This window comes from Onychostruthus taczanowskii, unplaced genomic scaffold (genome assembly GCF_017590055.1).
Source record: "Onychostruthus taczanowskii isolate IOZ18803 unplaced genomic scaffold, ASM1759005v1 scaffold5, whole genome shotgun sequence".
Taxonomy (NCBI): Eukaryota; Metazoa; Chordata; class Aves; order Passeriformes; family Passeridae; genus Onychostruthus; species Onychostruthus taczanowskii.
In genome coordinates, this window is record NW_024502568.1 from 599423 (window position 1) to 622174 (window position 22752).

General features: G+C 44.1%; 1 protein-coding gene across 6 annotated transcripts in view; it reads right to left on the minus strand.

The window, feature by feature from the left end:
- PAX2 (paired box 2) overlaps positions 1-22752 on the minus strand; it is an 82548-nt gene that overhangs the window by 17110 nt on the left and 42686 nt on the right. For 5 of the 6 annotated variants that reach the window (XM_041415414.1, XM_041415415.1, XM_041415419.1 and 2 more), the window contains 2 exons: positions 7889-8064; positions 5954-6080 (listed from right to left, as the gene is read on the minus strand). In XM_041415414.1, the coding sequence (XP_041271348.1) occupies positions 5954-6080; positions 7889-8064 (303 nt within the window). The remainder of the gene's footprint in view (positions 1-5953; positions 6081-7888; positions 8065-22752) is intronic. The other variant, XM_041415420.1, reaches the window with a different exon arrangement.

Sequence of the window (22752 nt, forward strand, 5' to 3'; positions counted from 1 at the left end):
TGTTGTCCCCTTTCTTGAGTCGCAGCCCATTGGATTTGGCAAGTTCTGCCTGTCTTGAAATGTAGCATGTGCTTACTCCTTCTTGTTTTGCAACTTAAGTGTTGCCTCTTAAGATGCTTTTGAAATATATACTGGGTAATGCAAAACTTGTTAGTTTTTCATGCAGTCCTCATTATAGGTAACTCCAAGGTTTCATCATAATGGTATTTTACTAATCACAAGATAGGATAGATATTCCTTGGTAGCCCACAGCAGTGGTAAACTTAAAAAGATGGGACAAAGATTACTCTAAGCTCTCAATTTCTCTGAAAGACTGCAGTGGGCAATTTTGGTTGTACAAAAAGTGTGCCTGATTAAATTCAGTACAGTTGATGGACACCAAAAGTTATTTATGTCTGCTTAACTCAGGTATAAAGCACACTCTTTGCTACACTGGGCAAATGTATACATCGCAAGAATTTTTATCAAAATTGTACTCATTGGATCCTTCATTTAACCTCAGAAGAAAAGGCAAAACTTGAATTACTGGAAAGACAATATAATGCAATTATTTTCTCTAAAAAAGTCCCCTTTTGTCCAGCAGCACAGAGTGTGGCAGCCTGCATGCTGCCTCTTGCTGAAGAAAATTGGACTGGCAATGCCAATTCACTGCTATTGTCATTATATGACATTATTTTCACTCACTGCTATTGTCCATTTAAATGCTAAATTAAGGAAAGCAAAGATATTATTTCTTTTAGGCCCATCCAATTCTGTGTTCTTCAGTTGAATATGCCTTTAAAGCCCATCAGCTGCTTTCTTCAGCATCATAAAGTTACTGTCAGTGAAAATTCCACTGAATGCATATAAATAGTTTATGTGATTCCTTCCCCTTCACCCCCATTCCTGGCTGTTTCAGGAATCATTCATCTGACCATCTATCACTCTCAGCCATTTGGTCCCAGAGAAGAATAGTAACACCTTTTGCTTTTACAAACTCCTTGACTAGATAAGAAGATGCTATCTCTTCTTAAAGAGGGGAAATGATTGATTAAACTTGGAGGTTCTGTGGACTTCTGCTTTTGCCAGTTCCTCATCTTCAATATGAGAGGCTTGCTCACAGAAAATACTACCTTTGTTTTAGGGAGGCAACAACCTAGTAGCAGATGCATGAATGATTATCATATTCCTTTTTCAGGGCATTGGAGCACCCAGAGCTGTGCCCAAGAGGCTGTTTGAGTGATGGTGGCTGCAGCCATGCTGCTGGGCTGCTGAGCAGGGTCAGCATCTGGCATCTGCCATCACCAAAGCCAACTTGGGCCCCCCAGCAGTTTGATAAACACTGAATTTTTTAAGCCAGAGGAGTCCAGCCCTGACCAGGGCCATTGTTTGCTGATATCAGAGGCTAAAGTAGACTGGAGTAAGACAGGAATTTTTCACCAGTACAAACAAGGAAAAGGGGAAGGAAATACTTCCCCTCTCACTGTAACATTATAAGTACAACTGAATGTAATGGTCAGTTTCAGTCATGATTTAAAACACCAAACTGGATCAACTTGTTTTGCATTTCCACTGTGGGGCTCTTTGCTACAAGCTTGAATTTTATGGGAGGTAACAAATATTTTGACAAATACAAAATTCACCCTAAACATAGTTATTTCAGTTTTTGCTAAGTAGATGAACTGTATCATGTGCACGTTTATTTAAGCAATTATGTTGTTTAATATAATTTGTCTTCATATGTTATTACATGGCAAAATAGTGAACGATGAGTCCATGTTATTATTTTATTAGATTATTAACTTTTTACTTGTTATCTGTGTCAAGTTATATTTGCATGGAAATTAGAATTAAATTAAAAACAGTATTTGTAATTATTCATGCTAATTAAATAAAATGACCATAAGTTCCCTGACTTCCTAAATATACTAGAACAGAAAAATCAAGCTTTTCTAAGCAGGTTTTGCATTAAAAAATTCTTTATTAACTGGAAGAAAGGATACTTATAAGGAAGAATTTTGATTGGTTTAAGAATCCTATTTTTAAAAGAATAGATTTCATCCTTTCATACCAACTCTAATCCACTTAATTTGAGGAAAAAAATGTTCCTGCTTTTTGAAATCTGAGTTTGTTCCTTCATTTTAAATGACCATGTTATCGAACTGAACAAAATTCTCTTCAATTCACTCGCTAATCTGAAATGAAGGAAATAGCATCTTTTCACCTTGCAGGAGGCTAAAGTTCTCAAAGGATTGTTTAGCATTTCAGAAAATCTTTCCAAATGTCTAGCCAGTGATTTCCCCATGATTAGCATCACAGCTTTCCTGAGAATCAGATTCTGTTTGAATACTACTTTGTCTTTCAAGTATAGCAAGTATCCTTTTTTGTCAGTAATTCCATTTTTTTTTTATACATTCATATATGAATTTAAAAAAAAATAAACTGAAAAAAACCCTGATTGTGTGCCAGAGAGGGGAGGTGTGGAGGAAAGTAAAATCCATGAACTTTTTTCTCTCTCTGAATCTTCACAGGGCAGTTGAAAATTTGTGCATTGTCTGTTCCATATGAAGGACAACAGGGTAGGTTTCCTAGCCTAGTGTCCAGCAAGTCCCTAAGTGACAACTCAATCATGGACATTCCTTGAACATACTTAATAGGGAGAGATAAGGATGACCTGCTTGCTGCATAGTAAAAAAATGGTTTTGTTTACTTCTTTCAGAGATTTGAGTAATAAATGAGCCATCTAAAATGTGTTAGTACAATAATTGTGTGAAAGGGAGTGTTTGACATTGGCAGTACTAGGCAAAGCTGGGCTGTACATAGCTGTGGTGCTAAGCTGTGTCTTTGAATAGATGCCCAGGACTTTGGGGAAGGCCTTCTGGCCTGTTGAAGAGGTGGCTGCCTGTTCTGCAGCATTTCCAGCTCTTCAGTTCCAAGAAGCTCCCAGACAGATAAAGGGACTTCAGCAACACCATTCCTTAACTATCTCACTACAATTCACAGTCTTAGGTAGTGACAGATTGTTGAGGGTTTGATGGCTTTTGGAGGGCTGTAGTCTCAGAATGGTGTGAGCTGAGGACAGCTTGCTGAGGACAGCTACTCGTGAGCCAGAGAGAAGGACCTTCTCTGAAGTCTTCAGAAAGGAAGACTTTCTGAAGACTGCATGATCTGTCATCATATAGCTATGGTTCGGAAAGGCAGGCCTAGTGATACAGTTTTCTCTCTGGGAAGATTAAGCTGGGGAGACTTCCTTGTAGACTGAAGCTCCAAATCTCACATTGTGAAGTGACTCCACACAGAATTTGTACCCTGAATGGGTAGGTTTGTTTCGCATTTGTGTCAGGTATCACCTGAATTCACAGACTGCCCTGGGCGTTTTGTGAGGCGTTTCAAGGATGATACCATAGCAGCAAAAGAGGCAGCCAGCAATTCAATACTCACTACTACTCCAATATCCCTTCCTGGGAGCAGGAGCTGGGTGATACTAAAGAAATCTACATGCTTCTTCCTTAATTTCGTAGCTGGGGTAGATCAGGAAGCAGGACAGAGTTCCTCACATCTCTGGTCCTTCCTGAAAGCATTGCCCAGCCCCATAGCAAACATACAATGAATCATTCATCTTTAATAGATTATGCAAATTGAGAACATCAGATCAATGAAGATCAATACCTGCAACCATTTAATTGCCAGCAAAAACATTTTAAGAATGAGCATTATCTGAAGTCCTTTCTTGGGTAATGGCACCATTAATCCAAACATTGGATCCTGGCCTAAGTGTACAGGAAAAATTCTCCGCCCCTCTTCCCCTGATGCCTTTCAGGTTGTTGTGGGGCTTTTTCTTCCCCTTTTAATTTCCAGTTTCTGAATTTCTCCATCATTACCACCAGTGAACAGCTCCCAGTGCTAATAGTTCAGCTTTTGTTACTCTGCACTGATTGAAATGTTGCATACAGATTGAGATGTTAGTGCTAAGTTGCCACCTGGGAATGTCAAGCTGGGTCTGAAATGAACTTTTCTCACTCTTGGATCCAGATGGATCAGATGGGGACGTTCTCAAGCTGAGCTGGGAGTGTGGCAGGGAACAGAGTAGGGGTAACACAGGGTGGGAGGGACATGAAGAAAATTTTTTTCCTCAGCCTACAGTCTCTTCTGTGAGACCAAATCTGTCTCCTGCTGTGTTCTTGTGAGAGTCAAGTCCAAGGTTTGTGTAGTGTCCCAGCCTTCAGGAAGCCTCCTCTCACATTGACAAGCTAGAATGCACCATCTTCACGTAGGCAAAAGGACTAAAAAGAACTATTTTCATGGTCTCTTTGAATTTTAAACTCTGATTGTAGACACATCACCTTTACATTTAGCTGTGGGGATTTGCCTTGCTCTGCTACTGGCTTTGTCCCTCAAAGATGAGAAGATATTTCCTGTAAGAGATGTGGATCTGCTAAATAGTAGATGAATGACAGCTGAGTTTTGCAAATACAAAGAAAGGTTGGACACTTTTGCCACAGCTAAGCCTTTTTTTTTTTTCTGGTTGGCTAAGAAATTGCATGGCTACAAGGATTCTGAATCAAGCCTGATAGCTGTAAAAGCCATGAAACAGGTCTGGGATGTCACAGTTTCTAAACATTTCCTGAATAATATAGTTCATCTCCCATGGTCTCCATGAGATTTTGCAGACACGCTGGATGTCCTCTGTGTTTGAGTTAACTGTTACTAATCCTGCATGATCCCAAAGTTCTTAGTAGCCAAAAGTTGCATGCAACAATATGCCTTTACTCAGTGTTTGCTGGTCAAGCAATGACTGCCTGCCTCAGCCATGAGCTGCCCTGACATCAGGGGCTATTAGCTGGGGCTTCTGTAAGAAAAAATTGAGATACATACTCCAGTGCTCTTGATTCTGTGCCATCAGAGGACAACTTTTTGGTCAAGGGACAAGAAGCTTCTTCCCTTACTAACACAACTTAGACCTCTTTGTCATGAGTTGTTTCTCAACTTCTACCACGAGGTTTCTAGAGGTGCTACAAAAGTTGTTGAGAAAGGGGGATACACCAAACAGGGGCAAGTCACTTGAGCCTTGCAGCCACTTTAGCTACCCAGGAGGAGATGTGCAAGTCTGGTAGCTGTGTGAGCAGCCACCAATAGCAACCAAGGCCTCGAGAAGATGGGCTGTGACACCATTTCCTAACAGCTCTAAACACACGCAGGACAGGCAGCCTACACCAGTATCAGGACAGTGTGGGAGTGACCTGTGGCCCTAGGCCAACCTGTGCCACTCAGGTTCTGCGTGTGCCACCAGCAAAAAGGAAGTTTCAGTGAAGCATCTGCTACAGGGGTTGCCTCCTATTTCTCTGCATCCTAATTTGTCTGCTTTCATGTGTTGGCTCATAGTTTCTACTCTCACAGGAACACACCTGAGTTTAATGTGCCCACACGTGAGGAAGGGCTGTGAAAAAAAATGTTTGCCGGCTTTCCTAAGAGACTCATGGACTTAAGGAGGAGGGAGTTTAGCAGTTGCAGTTCAGCAAATCTCAGTTTTTAATTTGCAAATGCCCCTTCCAAGTGCCAGGGTTGAATAAAACTTAAACTATTATTTCTCCAAAAGGAAACCAAGTGGAGATCATGGGTAAGCCATGACCCCCTTGTTCTCAGATACAAAGGAAAAAAAATCACAGTGCACATTCGGATATATTTGTTCTCCACCAACATCCCAACCTTAAGCCCCATCTGGGCACACAAGTTTGTGATTCATTTCTGGGTTTGCCTGTCTTTGAGTCACACCTGGACACATCTAAGTGTACCCAAAACTGCCAACACTCTGAATTTCAAACTTCTATTGAACCCTTATGTTCTCAACAGTCTTTCTGTCTCTTTCCTTGTTTGCCACAGAGGGGTATCTTGCATTAGCAGAAAAAGCAGAAGCTAATGGTGATGAGGGAAATAAATAAAAAGCTTGGTTCTGCTGTTTGGTCAGGCAGCTTACCGGTCACCACAGGGTACGTCTGGGGTCCTGACACATTTGTCCCCAGGTCTGGGTTAGCAGAGGTGGATAGACTTGATTTGACTTCATCGAGACCAGGGGTCAGAGCTGGGAGGGAGTACTCATTACCCTGGGGAAGAGAGGAGAAAGACAGCTCGCTATTGATGTGTTGGGAGAAAGGGAAGGGTGTACAGATGGGGGGGAGGAAGAGGAGAGATGCAAACCCTTGCACAGATGGAAGAGGAGGAGGAGGAGGAGGAAATGGAGAAGGTAAAGTGACAAGAAGGTTGAGGGGGATGAGGAGGGGGTATCCTAGGATGAACTATCCCACCTGCCTGCTTGATGCTGTGAAGGGAAAGAGAGGTGAGGGATCTGGCCTGTTACCTTGTGGTATGGCTGAGCCCTCCTTTGGTGCTGTGGGGATGGGGATGGCTGTCTGTGCCAGCCCATGGGAAAAGAAAAGGGAAATCCACATCCCCTCCTCTTGGCTGAGTGGAGATGGGAGGTGTTTGCCCTGGTGACAAGGACAGCTGGGGCACAGGACTACAATGACATGACTAGGACAGGCAGGCTGTAGGAAGCAGCCAGTGTTGGCTCACTGTTGCCAGGGTCTCTGCCTGGGTCGCCTGTCTCCCCTCCACTGTTACCTCTGTCCTAGCTTTTTAAAAACAAAGAAGCCTCATCCCCTGCCTCTGTCACTCTGTGCATTGGGGTATGAAATTGGGGAGGGGGGAGCCACATGGCTAACAGAAGGGTGGGAGGGGGAGAGCCATTGAATCTGAAAGGGTGTCCTGTCCGAAAGGCTCTGGTAATTGCCTTTTTATTGTGGCAGCCTCCAGACCAGACGCGGGAGCTGGAGAAACCAGGAAGGCTACAAAACAGCAGGAAAAGTTGCTCTGATTAATATTACGTTAAATTAAAACTGATTTTCTGCTCTTTCTCCTCTGTTTTTTTCCATGCACTTCCCCAGCCCCCTCCCCACATCTTCCCCTCCTCCAGCAGGTTCCACGCATGCTGCCCCCTCCCCGCCCCTGTCCCTGCTAGGCTAGGACTGCCTAGTCATTTCCAATTCCTTCTTGTATTGATCTTCCTGTAGAAATCAGTTTTGTAATTAGCTGCAAATTAGGCCTTCTACTGGGGGTGAGCCTGCCCCCTGATTTATCACCAGAGTAATTCGCTGTGATCGGAGAGAAATTAAAATGAACTCAATTAGGCTTTGGATTTGCTTTATGGGCCCTGCTCAGAGTTTCAGGGGGAAAAATGACTGTGCTGGTGCTTAATAGTCTAATGAAAGTAAATAAAGGTTATTCATTGTAATAAACCCAGGGACTCTGGGATGAAGGGAGTCCACAGCCAGCCTCTCCTTCTCTTCCTTTGTTGGTTTATGGCTTGGGGCGGTTTAAAAAGACTTTTGATTTTCATTTTATTAAGACAAACAGCTTTTGGGATAAAAGGCTGGGAGAGCAGGGGAGTAAAGAAAAGGTGGGCAGAGCTGCAGAAGTGTGGAAAACTATGCTGGAGATAGGAGTTGAGTCTCAGCTTTGGGCCATGAAGGAAAATGATCCATTAAAACCCAATCCTGTGGCTCGCTGACCACCAGTGTGATCTCAGGATGCAGGAGTTTCTATGCAGTGCTGTCTGCCAGTGAACATGGATGAGGTTAGGCATGTTCATGGCAAGGTTCAGACAGGTCTGTGTGCAGAGGGAAAAGTGGTCATGGGGCTGTAGGGAGAGCACAGTGTGCAAGTTTACTAGAGGAGGTAAAGCATGTGTATAAGCACAGTGATACAGTTACAAATAAGCAGGGCTGTAAAAGGTATGTGCAATAACAGGTCAGCGTCAGAACAAGGGACAGAGAGGGGGAGAGGGATTTTGGGAATCTCCCTGTCCTCATCCTCTCCGTGCCTGTGGGTTCCCATTACCAGGCCAGGCCCTCACCTGCTCAGATTTGATGTGCTCTGATGTTTGAAAGACGTCAGGGTAAGAAGGACGCTCAAAAACTCGATCTAAAGCTTCCAGCTGCTGCTGGGTGAAAGTGTCGCCACGAAGGTGCTTCCGCAAACTGTCCACGCTGCTCTGGGAATCTCCATTGGGAACTGAGCCCTCGGATACATCTGCAGGGCACAGACAGAGAAAACAGGGAGTTAGCACCACCCTGGCTTGGATTGGTAATGGATGCAGGACAAGGACAGAGTGGGAAAGAGGGAGGCTCTGTGCCTCCACCCAGGTAGCTGTGCCATTCCTGAGGGAAGAGGGGGCTGCAGGGGTCCAAGAGGAGCCCCCTCCTCTCTGATGGAGTGGCCAGGCTGCTCCAGTGGGTTCTGTGGGATTCTCCTGCCCAGGATGAGTGAGGCTGTGGAGAATGTTGCTTAGCTCAGAGATGAGTTTCGGTTCCGCTGATTTTCAGTGTTAAAAATTGCCAAATCTCCATTGCCGAGCATAAAATGGGAGCAAAGCACAGCGATTAGCATCGCTGGAAGACCATTGGAGAGGCAGTTCACAGAGAAACAAGTGTGTTGAGGATGGGCTGTAGTGGAGAGGACTGAGGGAGCCTGCAATGGGAAAAATGCTCTCTTACAGTTTGGAGGGGAGCAAGTCTCTGTTGTAGCTCCCCAGTCCTATGAGCAGCTATCACTGTTCTAATTTCATCTGATCGTATCCTAGATGAGCCTTTCATTCCTTTTAGATAACAGGGAAATCTGTTTTCTGACTCCATGTTCCACCAGAGACAAATCTCTCCCTGTGGGGCAGCTGTCCCATCCAACATATGTTGGTTTCTGTCCCATTCACCTATGTTTAGCTTGTGATTTATCATGACCCGTATCTCTGTTATAAAACTCCCTCCAAAATGAAATTAATCTCTGTCTCTGCCAGCTTCCCTTCTTATCCAAAATGAATTACTGTATTAGAAAACCTAGGTGGGAATTACAAAATTCCCGCCTGCTCATTGAGATTCAGCCTTCCTTGTATTACTTTGCTCTTACTAGGAATATAGCTGTCTTCTGGTAGAAGCTTCCCTGGAAGTGCATCTCTATCCCTACAGCAGCCCTCTGACACAGTCCAATCTCACAGCAGTGCCTCCTGCCATGCTCCAGGGTTTCTCTCTTTCTGTTGTGCCATCCCATGTCTCTTACAGCCCACTCATCCCCTTGGCTGTGAGTCCGTTATAAATGCCCTGCCCCATCCAAAGTGATTTTTTTTCCTGTGATAAACCATTTGATCACCTATCTGGGTTTGGGTTTGGTTTGGTTTTTTTCCTCTGTTATCCCCCAACTCAAATGAGGTGCATTTTTCTCTGTTATAACCCCTTTTTATGTCGAGTGACTCTCCTGCTATTAGCATCTGTCATATCCAAGGTGAGTCTGTCTGTTATAACCTCCTGTCCCAGCTGAAGTGAATCTTCCTCTGTCATAATCCCTCATCTCCTCTCAGGCAAGTCTTCTCATTATAATCTCCTCCAACTGTGCTGAGTATCTTTCTGCTGTCACATCTCAGGCTAACTTTGGTGTGCCTGGTAATAATCCCCTCCTTCATCCATGCTGATATACCTCCATACTCTCCATGCTGAATCCTTACCTACTGTACTTCAGCAGACACAAGTCTGACTGCCTTATCACCCTGACTAACCTAAGATCAGGTTCTCCCTCTTGTGCTGTAATTATCTTCCTGGTTTTTCACTAATGTGCCTGGTACTTAAGCCTTTCCTGGTGGCCTCCAGTCTGTGAACCTCAGAAATCTGCTCTCTGTCAGGAAATTGGTCGAGGGTACTGTATAGACCTTTTCCTTCCTCCATGCAGTCATGAGGTGCTCATGAACACATGATGCTCCCAGAAGCCTAGAGTGACATTCACTGTGCAGCATTCAGAGCAATATCACTCTGCTGCTTCCTCTTTTAGCTCATAGATAGTGCCAAGATGGTATTTTCCTGGCACAGTTAATGCCCAGCTGGTGGCCCAGAGTTATGACTGAGCCTGCTCCCTTCTGGCTATGAGATATATCCGTTTATAGGTGATTATACGATATGATATAATCAATAGTACATTATATACAGTAGCGTAGTACAGTACCACTCACAAGACCATAGAAAATATTACATATTGATTTGTCCCTGCCAGCAGCCTTCCCTCAAGCAGCCTCTTCTCCCTTTCTTTTCCACCCCAAGCCAGAGCAAGGCTGTTTACTGGCACAGATCCCTGGAGTTTTCTCCTCTCCCCAGGCTTATTTGCCCAAGAGAAAGTTATCAATTTCCTGAAATCTGGAGTTCATGACAGATTTGACTAAGAAAACAAAGCAAGGATCAGGCTTGCTGGACTGCAGGCTGTGTGGGTCAGTATAGTTTTCATGTTTTATATGACACTGAGCTGTTTCTGCAGGTGGTGAATTTCAGGAAGACTAGAACTCTGGTCTTCTCTGCAGAAAGCTAGCACAGAACTTCTGGGCCCAGACTCAGAAAAAAAAAAGTTTCTGTATCAGCCTCAACCTGTCTGCAGCCTGTGAAGCTGTTTGTCTTTGAGGATTTTTCCACGTGTCAGTGAGTGTGTATGATTGTACACACCATGACACTAATACACATGGGTATTTTTGCAGTAGATAATTATTCTGTTATTCTTTAGATTCTGCATCACAGTACATACCTGACCAGGCATTTGTCTGTGGGTGCTGATTTTGGCTATACCTGATTTTCAAGGATGGCAGCCTTAAACTCCACATCTTGTTTGGTGTGAGGGGACTGATGTACAGTAAAACCTTCACTGATTGTCATTAAACTAGATTTTACCCTTAGTGAGTTGCCCTGAGTGGTTACACCGATTTGTGCACACATGCACAGGTATTTGCAATTCTGTCTGCCTTCGGAGCCCTGTGCACATGTTCTCCTGCGTGTGCACAGGCCATGCCTTTGTGTGAAGAAGCTGAAATCACAGCTTTCCTGAGTCGCTGTAAGAATCTCTTTTCCTTCATTTATTCAGGGGCCCTTCAGATCTTGACAAATCTGTCACTCTAAATTTGCGGGAGATTATGGTGCTCTCTGCCTAGCACGGAGAGAGGTGATATATGATATCTGCTGCCCCTATTGATTGCCTGATCTGGTGGCAGAGGGCTGGCGAAATGAACTTGAAATGAACATCATGCCTCAACTCATTGTGCGTATAATACACTACTTAATCCCACATTTTTGAGCCGCTATGGAATTCAATTGATCAATCATGTCCCTCTGATAGTACTGTTTTAGGGGTTATTGCTGCTCTGCTCACTGACCTTTCTATTTATTTATTTATTTGTGTCAGAGTGTGTGCGTGTGCATGTGCACACATAAGTGTGTATGTGTATTTGGGAAACCCAGGACCAGCTGATGAGACAGCATCTGTACAGTCTATGGGAAATGAAAGAAAAGGATGCAGGAAAGAGAAGGGTAAAGAATGGGGTTAAAAAAGAAATAAGAATGATCAAAGCAAGCAAATGGATAGAGAGGGGTACAAAAGTTGTAAGGAGAAAGACAATACTTTAGTTTAGGTTGAAATTTCTGGAGGGGAGAGGGAAGAAGGAGGGGGATGGGCCACTCTGCCCTAGCCTATGCTTTAAAAATCTGCAAAAGCAAGGAAACTTTTGACAGAGGCCTGTAGGGTACCTTGAGGCTAATCTTGTCCAAACAGCTTGCAGTAGTATTTGGCTTAGCAATGGTAGAATGCATGAATCCCAAACTTCACAGAGCAATTATATTAATTGTGCATATATATTTTACTTTTGAAGCAGAGAAGGTTTCACTGAGGTGATACTGAAAGACAGATTTGTATGTCTTGTATTGCTAAAGCTGAGACATTCACAGTCACAGATTGTCTTATTTTCTTCAAAACCAAATGATTTTAAGTCCCTGTGTTTGTCTTCTGGTGTCAAAACCTACAGAGGATGTGTTTTCATTTTTTTCCCTGAAACTGCAAGGGCCAGACACTTATATCTGGTTTTAGATCAAAGTTGCAATTCTCATCTAAGGGTATGCCTCTGGAAGCTGGACTATCAGGAGAAGCTTCAAATATTGTAATACACAAAGTATGAGAGCTGAAAGCCGTGTGTGTATGAGCAAAGGTGACAGAAAAGACCAGAGAGGACTTCGGAGAAGAGACGGAGTCCATCAGAGGGCTGCAGGTGCTGGTGAAGAAAGGGCTTATGGGGAAAATCTGAATTGGGAATGACTAGCAGATCCCAGGAGGAATGGCACTGTGGTGGGCAACAGTCACTTCAGCTGATGAGAACAGTGCTAAAAGCTTATGGGACAGGTATTTGCCAAGAAAGCAGTTATTGGAAGGGATCCTGTTCAAAGGGGTAAAGGAAGACTTCAGCTGCAGGATGAGTCTGAGGATGCCATGTGGGTAACTGTGGTAACTGTACCCAATAGGAAGCAGCATCATCACCTTTCCCAGTTCCCTTTTAGTGGAAGGGAAACCTCTCTTTTTGATCGTAAGAATCTTAACAAACAGCTTGAGAGGCAAACCACGGCCTCAGTCACTGTGTCCCTCACAAAGGCACACATTGCTGTCAATGTGATCAGGCCTTGCACTTGTGACAGGAAATATCTCTCCTCTGAGGGACAGCCAAGGGAGTACACACAGCGCATGTTCAGAGTAAACCCTCAACACAAGACACAGAAATGCTCCACGGGTGTCACAGAACTATTCTGACAGATAACAAGGAAATGCTGTGCCAAAGAACAACAGAACAACCTTGACTACAATTGACACAGGAAATATGCCCATTAAATAATTCCAAAACAAAGAGACATTCGCAGGTCTGGAAGCCACAAAGACACCAAAATGTACAAGTAGCACAAAGTAGCATAATTCATTACTTTCCGTGGCTACAAGTGACAGACAGAACTCTTGCTCAGGATCATCTTAACAAATAACTTAGAAGTATTGCTGACATAAGGAGATCTTTGTGGCACAGGAACATCTAGGAAGATCATGAGAAGCTGTGCAGCTACCACACAAACATGGAGATACTGCTGTCTTTTAGGGAAGGGGCTGTTATGACATGTCTGCCTGATCTCAGCTGGGCCCTTGCAACTTTACCAATAAAAATCACAGTCATAACAAAAGCAAATGTGACTGGCATGAGAACTGCCAGCTAGGTGACACAGCAGAACCCATTTAATTGTCAAACGCTCCAAGGGAAGCACAACAGTCTGATGCAGTGGTGCTGAGCTGGATGCTGCAATGCTGTCCCTCTGCACCAGCAAGGCGACCCTGTCCTCAATTGCAGCCTGCCTGCACCATCCCTGCCAGGTGCTTAACTCAGAGCAGCCCTCTCCTACTCCCTGAGCGTTTGTGAATACATGTGCTGCCCCTTCCCAAATCACACTTTTGTGTTAAGACTGCTCTCTCCCTTTTTCCGATTTCTCTTCTCTTTTTTCCCCCTCTGATGTGTTCCTGTGTCTCCACGCAGCCTGGGCCTGTCAGGCAGCTTTCCTGTCCATCCCGGGGGGCCTTTCCCCACACTGCCAGTTGTTGCAGTTTCAAACTCAATTGTTCTCCTCGGTGCTGAGGCAAATGGAGTCATTAATTACCTTCTATCGGCTGGGCCGAGTTCAGAACGCGATCGATAGCCAGTGCTTGTCATTCACGGCAGCCAGCCCTGCGCGGGCGCTCGCGCTGCATTCAGTGCAACACGAAGGAGCCCAGCTCCAGAGAGCTGGCCTTCCAACCCTGGGCTCGAGCTCCCACTGGGAATAGCAGACCTCCCACATCTGTGTCTGAACTGACCCCAACAAGAGAGAGACCAAGGACAAGGACCTTGTCGTGAGGTAGTGGGTCACACATTTTCAGATGGCCAGGACTGCCTGGTACTGATGTCCTGATCTACACCAGCTGATCCATTCTAGCAGCCACAGTGTTTCTAGAGACACTGTTTGCATCCTCAGTAATTATTAAATTAATACTGTACTCCCTCCAGTAAGGATAAGTGCAAGGACTGGCAGTCCTAATCTGGTGATCTTTTTGCCTATGTAACTTTCTTGCCCTACTAATTAGAGGTTTGGAAAAGGAAGGCTGTAAATTTTGGGTTACATTTCCTTTCAGGAGAATTTTTGTGATCTTTTAGACAGTGCAAAAGAAGATGTCACCTCTAGATGGGTCAGTTCTGTGTTTCAGCATGTAGTAGTATTGCAAGAATTCTGAGTGCTTTGATTGTGATACCTAGTGGGGAGAAAGATGAACCTCAAATTCAGATGGGAAGGATCCTAAGTGAGTGCAGAATAGAGATAATGGAGCATGGAAGGGGCTGGCAAGGTTCAGGAATGCATAGAGAAGGAATGTTACCAGGCACCTAAGCTGTGATGGTGAAAGAAGATACAGTACAAGTTCAGGTTATGTACAGTATCCTGCAGAAATAGGGATAGTGGGACATAAATACTGGAGGATTACCACCTCAAGGAGATCATAATCAGCCTTCATGAACTCCACAATTGTTCAGATTCCTGTGTCCGTTTGCCTCAAGAGAATCCACAAACCTGAATTTCAGTATGCTAATTGATAGTACTGTGCTGGTCCACGTGTCTCTGTAGTTTAAGTGTGTCAGCAACACATAGACTGTGTGTAATTCTTTCTTACATGCTCAGGCTTAAAGCAGAAAGGCTCAGAAACAATGGATCTTACATTTCGAAATGAGGGCATAGCTCACCTGAGGAATTGGTGAGTAAGGAAGGCTGCTCATGCAGGGAAGTGAGTGTGCCTGACTGAGGAAGGGTGAGATGTGTGCTGATGCCTGACAGCAGTGCTTTTTACACAGGGGTTGAGTGTGACTGAGTACCCTAGATGGAGCAGGCACGGGCAATGCAGCTTGAATGCAGGGCTTACATGAGCAAAAATGGCAGTGCTCAATGAGAATGTAAATGTAATGAATTGTGTGTGCAAATGTGTAATGAAGTGTGTGCTCAGATCTGTCTTGGATTATCATGGGAGCATGCAAAATGCTTTTAAGGAAGTGAGTGTGTATATGCATATGAAAATCATATGTATTTACTACTCTATCTAAGTGTGTGATTGCAAATTTGGACAAGAGCATCTGGGAAACTAAGTCTGTGTTGGATAGTAAAAATCAGCACATCCAGCCTTACTGAAAATGCCAGCAAGTCTTTCCAGATGTTAGGATGCAAGCAGCCATCTCAGATGTATATACAATATGTACTACAGCATGTGTGGGTGTGCAGGTAAGGGGTTTTAGCATAGGTATTAGTTTCCTAGGTCCAGTATCTCTTACTAGTACTATTAGGTTTGACTGTTAGACAAATAGAAATGCAGCTGCCTCTAGGATTCAGTACACTGGCTGTGTTTATGTTGACAGAGTAGCAACTGGCATTCTCACACTGTGAGCCAGATCGTCTGGTCAGTGTAAATCTGTAAGTCTCCTGCATTCAGTGGTTATACTGATTTACACATCCTAAAAGTTATCAGAAGGAGTGTCCTGATTTATGCTGTTGTGGTGTCCACAACATTGCCTTTAGTGCACTGTCCTCGGGTACAGCTGCTGCTGCAGGGAAGCAGGGCTCCAGAAGCTACACTTTCCCTCTACCAGAGAAGGTGATGCTCTTAGCATCTTTGGTGTGACTTAACTCTCTTCTCTATCTTCCTAAGCATGTTTGTTGAGGAGATACTTCTTGGCAGGATCCCCCTTGGTGAGCATATAAAAAAGGGTGGCTTTTGTTAGCTCCAAAGGACAGAAGGAACACAAAAAATTACATCGCATGCAGCCCTAACTATGCTTGTTTAGAGAAACTGCTTGCATTTATGAAGTCTTTGGTGCGGAAAGCAGGGTTGCAAATGACTGCATCAGAGCGACAGTAAAGGCCATTAATTTCCTGTTATGTTTTCCTGTGTTGGGGGCTTTATTAATTTAATTTTACACTGTCGAACAACAGCGAGCGCTGACACCGCCACACTTGGAGGATTTTTTTTTTTTTCCTCAAGCAGTGCTTTGCCTGACATGGAAATCAACACTGCTATCAGGACTGCTAGACACAAAGCAAGGAGCCCAGAGCTGGACTGTCACCATCCAGTTCCACCTCCCAATTTGTGGGAATCCCTGAGATTCCAGCGGGGAGCACTGAGAGGACGCCAGCATATAGACTCAGCAGATCTGGGCCAGACCATAGACAGTCTAGAAAATATGAATTCCTCTTTAGACTGCTTGGTTCCATCGGCTTGGTCCCCCACTAATATGTCTCCTTTCCTCTGTTTCCCTTGCTCTAGACTTTCTCTTCCTTTCATTCCTCCTGTTTCCCCTCATGTGCACTTTTACCTTAACCTCATCAGTCAAAGGAGTCTGTACCTGCCCCTGAGCCAGATACTTGTGAATCATGTTATTGGAAGCTCCTCTGAGTCAGCACTAAACCAGTATTCAAGCAGAGTGTTTTTAGAGCTGCCATTTTTGACGTGCCATAAAACAAAGGCTCCAATCACTCAGAGTCATTAAAATTCCCATGGCATTTTTTGCAAGAGTGCAGACATTAACCTGGCTGTCCTGAACAAAATCCAGCCTGAGTGATTACCCACAGCATATCTTAATTCTCCTGTGGTTTCATTTGGACATGGCACAGCAAAATTTCACAGTTGATGCTCTGTATTGTTCAACATCTGCCATGGTCCACCTGAGAGTCAGCCACATTTCAGTAGAAAACGAGATCTTAAGAATGGGAAGGTTAATAAACAACATATGATACTGGATGGATAATTGTGAAATGCCATGCAATAAAAGAGCTACAGGCTTGCAATAGGTAGCAATCTGCTTGAAATATCACCATGCAAAATATTTTTTTGACTCCTCATTCCTATAATAACTGTAAACCATTAGTAGAATAATTTGTCATCTTTCTGCATGAGGTCACATGAAGGCCATTATAGGTTCTTCTCTGGAGAGAAGAGCTATAAGTATCTTTGAGGATTAGCTAGTGCAGTATTGTTTTTTTGTTTGCTGGGATTTAATAAAGTTTCCCAAACTCTAGAACAGTTCTGATCTTCTTGGAAAGTCAACACTTCTGTTCAAGGCCTACCTCTTCCCAGACTAGATGCCAAAAGGCAAAGCAAAAGAACACCAGGGAATTTGGGAAACCAGGCATAGAAGTATACCTGTCCTTTATAACAGCCTTTTCTAGATCATTTAAGAGAGGAGTAGAAGGCACTCAAGGTTTGATGGACATTTCATAATAATAATCACCTCATTAACGTTTAATCAGATGTCTACAAATCTGTTCCAATGCAGATCCCCTAGCTTTAAAACAGAATAGCTCCTCTGATAAAAAAAAAAAAAAAAAAGGCAGGGCCAAAGAGAGAAAGAAATCCTGACCTGGTACACATCCAAAAGGAAACTGTGATAGCCATGATCTGGCTCCTGTTCTGGCACTGAACTCATATGTGTTTTTCTGTAGCTGTTGACCTCTGTGGGAAGAGGCCTTTGTATCTTGAACCTGTTGGGATGTAAGCAGTAGGATGCTTGGATGAATGAAGGAAAAGTGAAAGGAAAATGTGGATCTAGGCATTATTTTTAGGCCCCTTGACAAAACTCTGACATTTTAAAGGGCCTTAAGATGGGCATGAATTGCATTTGACATCTATTTAAAGCATCCTTTATTTTGTCTGATTGATTCTTGGAAAAATAATCTTCAAAGAGCTATGGATGGAGACAGACGGAAGACAGAACATGTCTGGTGTGTGTCAACAGATAGATACAAATATGTTTCTGTAATTTCTTCTTTCCAGCCATCTACTACTAACAGAGTTATCCCTCATATGCAATATCCTAGAGCTTAGAATAGCCTCTGCAGGCCAATACAAAATGCTGTTTTATCAGCAGAGATAGCTGGAGTCCTGAAAGTCCTGAAAGCATCATAAAATGTTCACAAACTGCATTTTTTTAAAGCAAGGTCTGGTGACAAAATTAAACACACTGGTTTTTATTTCTTTCTCTCCTCCAATCAAATTGCCTCCTTGCCCTCCTCTATCCAGTCAAGATTCCCATGGGCTAATCGCTTGGTGAGATCTTGTTGTTCCCCCGGGACCCAGTGAAACAAGGTTAAAGGATCTGATACTATCACTTCGGGAAGTAAAGAGCTTCTGCTTTCCTTCCAAACAGCAGGAGCAGCAGCTCCCATTTTGGGAGGAGGGGTTTTTGTGGCCCTGACTGAGAACAAGGTGCTTAGTGTTTTCCTTTAGCACAAGAAGACACTCCTCTATAGGAATGATTTACATCTATGAACAGCAAGAGATGCTTAACGTTACACTGATGTAGTCTTGGGAGTGCAGAGATAGCCAAATTAGGAGCTAATTGGTGCACTGGGGATTGACTGTTGGGCCCCCTTGGCTGCTGGATGTGATCAGGAAGAGAAAGAAAGAAAGGGAGAGAGCAGGAGCCATCCTCCAGCCAATGCCTCTCTAAAGGTTGGGATTCCTGAGGCTGCTTCTGTCTAGTGCTGTCAAGGTCAGCAGGTTCAGGTTCACTGAACGGTCAGGATGGTTTGAATTACTGGCACTGCCTGCCGATTCCTCCACTGATCGTGATCCGTCTTCCAGCACTAGCTGCGGGATGATGCTCCCCAGCCATGTGCTGTGCACGGTGTGGGGCACAGGGAATGTCAGAGAGGCAGATGCTCTTATTAAAAGGATAAGTTTTTAGGAAGATATAAGGACCCAAGGCAATGCTGAAGAAAAGCACATGCTCCAGCCACTGAGCATGTGGAGACTAGGTTTCTAGAAACAGCCATTCTGATCCATTTTTCTTTTACCTGGATAACTGCACATTAGTATGTGCAAGTCTTTATTTAAACAACACTGCTTGGACATTTTCCTCCCCAAGCACATGTAGCTGTGTGACCAGGCTAAAAGGCAGGGTAGCCAGCATGTTCCTACAAGGCAGTCTGCAGAGAGTGCCAGAAGGTGCTCAGAAGCCTGACTGCCAGTGTGCCCCGCAGCAGGTAGTCTTGGGGCCACTGAAGAGACCTCACCAGAGGAGCAGGTGGGGAGCAGCCGTATGTGCAGAGGTATGAGTTTGCATAGCCAGGCTGACAGTATCACAGATGTGTACCTGGGGTGGTACCAGTGTGTGTCTACACATGTGTGTGTGTGTGTGTCTTTACTGTATATGTGCCATCCAAGCAGCCCCAGCAGCAGTGATAGTGGAAGTATGTGAGAAACATTGTGGCAGGAAAGAGCAACAAGAGGGATTTGTAAGACAACAGGGTTGTGTAGAAGTAGTGTCTAGTGTTTGTCTTGGACAAGAACATCTCCACAGGCATGCTTTACTTGCTTTCAATAGAGTTGCACTACAGAGAAATCTGGCCCTTACAATCTTTAAGCTGGAGTGCTTACTCTTGCTTCTTATTCTGAGCTCTGCTGTGTACATGTGTAAGTCAGTCAGCTCCTCTATGAGTCAGTCACTCATGTTCAATAGCTATGGATATGCAGCTTTTTGTACTCACACATCTGTGTGCTTGCCACACACATTTCTACACCTGTTGTAGAGCTGAGAATGCAAGGTGCCCGTGCCTGGTGCCCATACACAAGGCCTCTTGCACAGCACCCGCGGTGCTCACCAGGACATGGAAGAGATCAGGGTTAATGTCATGCGATCTGCTCCACAGAAGGGAAGCCCCCATCTCCTCTAAGCTTAGCACAGGTATTCTAACGAGCTCTGTGTGTAGCCTGCTCTAGGAAGTATGTTGTGCCTACTGTCACCTCTCTTCAACTCCTCTCCCAGTTCCTCTTCCACTGCAGAGCAAGGGGCTATGGCAAGAAGGGTCAGAAACAGTGCCCAGTATCATGCTGGTTTACATTAATGAGATACACACAGTGTAATCCAGCAATGGAATCAGCTCTACAAAAGGAGGTAATAGCAGGCTGCCATGAGCAGAGCAGCTCAGGTAATTGGTTTATCTATCTAGAAGCAGTAGTAGCAATCTCTGCACAGACAGAGTAGCAGTAAAGTCTCTTCCTTAAGGCTATTTCCTTTGTCTTTTCAATTGCTTGCACATCCATGTGAGATAGAGAGAGAGAGAGAGAAAGAGCTAGAGAGAGAGAGGGAGAAATGTTAATTTGTGAATTAATGGCTTTTCTCTGCGGAATTGTAAATTCAAATGTCACCTCACAGGGTGACACTACGCTGGGCTGCTGAGGAAGCAATGATAAGATCCCCCCCATCCCCATGCCGACATATACCCATGCCCCTCCCCTCCCTGAAAGATAGCTACGAAGTGGAACATGCTACTTTTAATTTGCAGTAACACCACAGCAGAGGGATGCAAGAATGACTGCTTTCCAACCCTCCCTTCCACAACAAGCTGGGCCACATCTTTCCCTCTCTACCTCCTTCCACCCCCTCTTCAACCCCTCCCATTTTAAACTGTGTCCAAGACAACACATTATCTCAAATCCCCCCACCCTGAACTAATCAAAGGATGAGCTAAGGGAGGGCTCTTTAGAATGGATGCCTCTGCAACCCTCTCCTCTCCTGCAATAATCAGGTGAATTAATGACCCTGAAGTTAAAGTGAGCGCTGATACTCAGGCGTTGTGTAGCGTAGGGGAGAAAGCCTTCATTGTTTTCGAGCAGGAGGCGGGCAGCAGCAAGGGAGATTCATGGATGGAGATTGAATATGCAATTTTCTTTCACCTTGCCAAGAGCTGCCCCTGGGCTGTGCCTGGCCTAAATTTTTTTTTTCCTCTTGCCATCTCTGCCTTATCCGGCCCTCCCACCTCCCTTCCATTCTTTCCAGAAAATTACCTTCAAAATTGATTTCCACTTTTACAAACAAATATAATGGGAACATGAAGGGGGGGAAAAATCTTGGGCTGTGATGAATTAGGGCTGTCAGGTGCTTCCAAGTCTCCTTTGTTTTTGTTTTACTGCCTGTTAGGTTCTTTGTTTTTCCAGCAACTGGGAATAATGCCCCTGCCCACACAGTCCCCATGGTCCATGGCTACCTTCACAGGATATGGCCACCACCTGATGTCATCACTGTGTTATCCCTTCTCTCTATCACTGCAAGCAAACAGCCACTGCTAACAGGCTGCCCTGGCCCTTCACACCAGGACACAACTGATCCTGTGGAGACACTGCGTGTCCCAAACTGCTGGTGATCTGGGTCCTACAGCCCAGGTACAGGTCTGTTGATTTGCCTCTGATCTTCTTCACCCTCCTCCTCCTCCTGTTTTCCCTTGCCTTATTCAGCTGATGGACAGATTCCAGCTCTCCCTGTTCTGACAGATCAGCCTGGGTCATTGGCATGTCACTGTGACCCATGTTTTGTCTCAGTGCCATGTCACCTGTATTCCATAGTAGTATTGCCCTTACGTCTCATTGCCATGTCACTTGACCCCAAACCAGTGTCATCTCTCACTGGTCATGGCATCCCCATCCACTGCTATACCAACAACCCCTAAAATACCATTTGCCTGCACATTTGCGAGCTATTTCTGGTTCCTTTTGCAGTTGATTCTGTCATCCACTGCACATTAACGTGGGACCTTCATGGATTCAGACACCATGCTCCCTCTGACTCCCATACTCTTTACGTCCGTGAAAACATACAACAGCCACCTCCATGATTGCAGGCAGACCCAACGTAAAACTCATCTGAAGTGAACAAGAAGATTCAGAAAAGCAGCAAAACTGGGGAGCAGCCTTTGCACAGGTAGAATCATACTAGGAGGAGTTGTAGCTGCCTGACTCCTGTTGACATGTTAGCTGCAACAACCACTCCCAAGAATGAGTCAAAAAGTGGAAAAAGATCTAACCACAAACTAAATACCCATAATAAACAGTTGGAAAAGCACACAATTATGGTACTCACACAAATAAATGTAAAGAAAAGCTCTATGCAAAAGTAGCGCCCACAAAACAGCAAATTAACATTAAAGACACAAGAATGCAAACTGAGACACACATAGGTACTAGTGTAGGTGCATGTCAATCAAATGTAATTTCTGAATAAACAAATAACTTACAAAAGTATATGTACACTAACTAAATGAAAACCTGTAACTCAAAGTAATTTCCTTAAATTAACATATACAGAATCAAATAATGTAAACAAATATAAACATTTACATAAACAAACAGCCTTTATACCGGCAAGAACAACCAGTATGTATGTATATATATATATATATATATAGCATACACACAAATATATAACCTCAATGCAAATACACGTCTGTACAAACTATATACAGAAGTGCACAGCACTAGCAGGCTACATATTCATATCCAGCAACCACAAAGATACATTGATACTCCAAGTATGTAACAACACATACACTCAGAATATACATACAAATACAACATTCACATATATGCTCAAAATGTGAATACAAATACCTCGCATTCATAAAAATACATAGCACTAATACTGAGCCATGCATGCCCAGGCATCCATATGATCCACAGTATCCATCCTCCTACTAGGCAATATTATACACAGCTTAATGTACACATTTTCCACATCTGCATAGTCATGCACAAAAATACGGGTCCAACCTGCCACTCACCCCAGTACATAAGCACAGAAAAATAAAGACCAGTGATCCTAGCACAGAAATACAAAAAACAAACAGGCGTGCATTCCTAGAGATACAAATACACAATCAGAGATGCACACAAATACAACTGAAGCCAGACCAGCTTGTCTTCAGAGAATACCAGCCCCTGCCAAACTAAGCAGCACTATAAGCTTTGGAAGCAGGGCATTCTGTCCAAACTGCTTTCTGTGATGTAAGCTGTTAACTCTCCCTTACCTGACTTCCTCCTGAGCAATGTGTGCTCCCC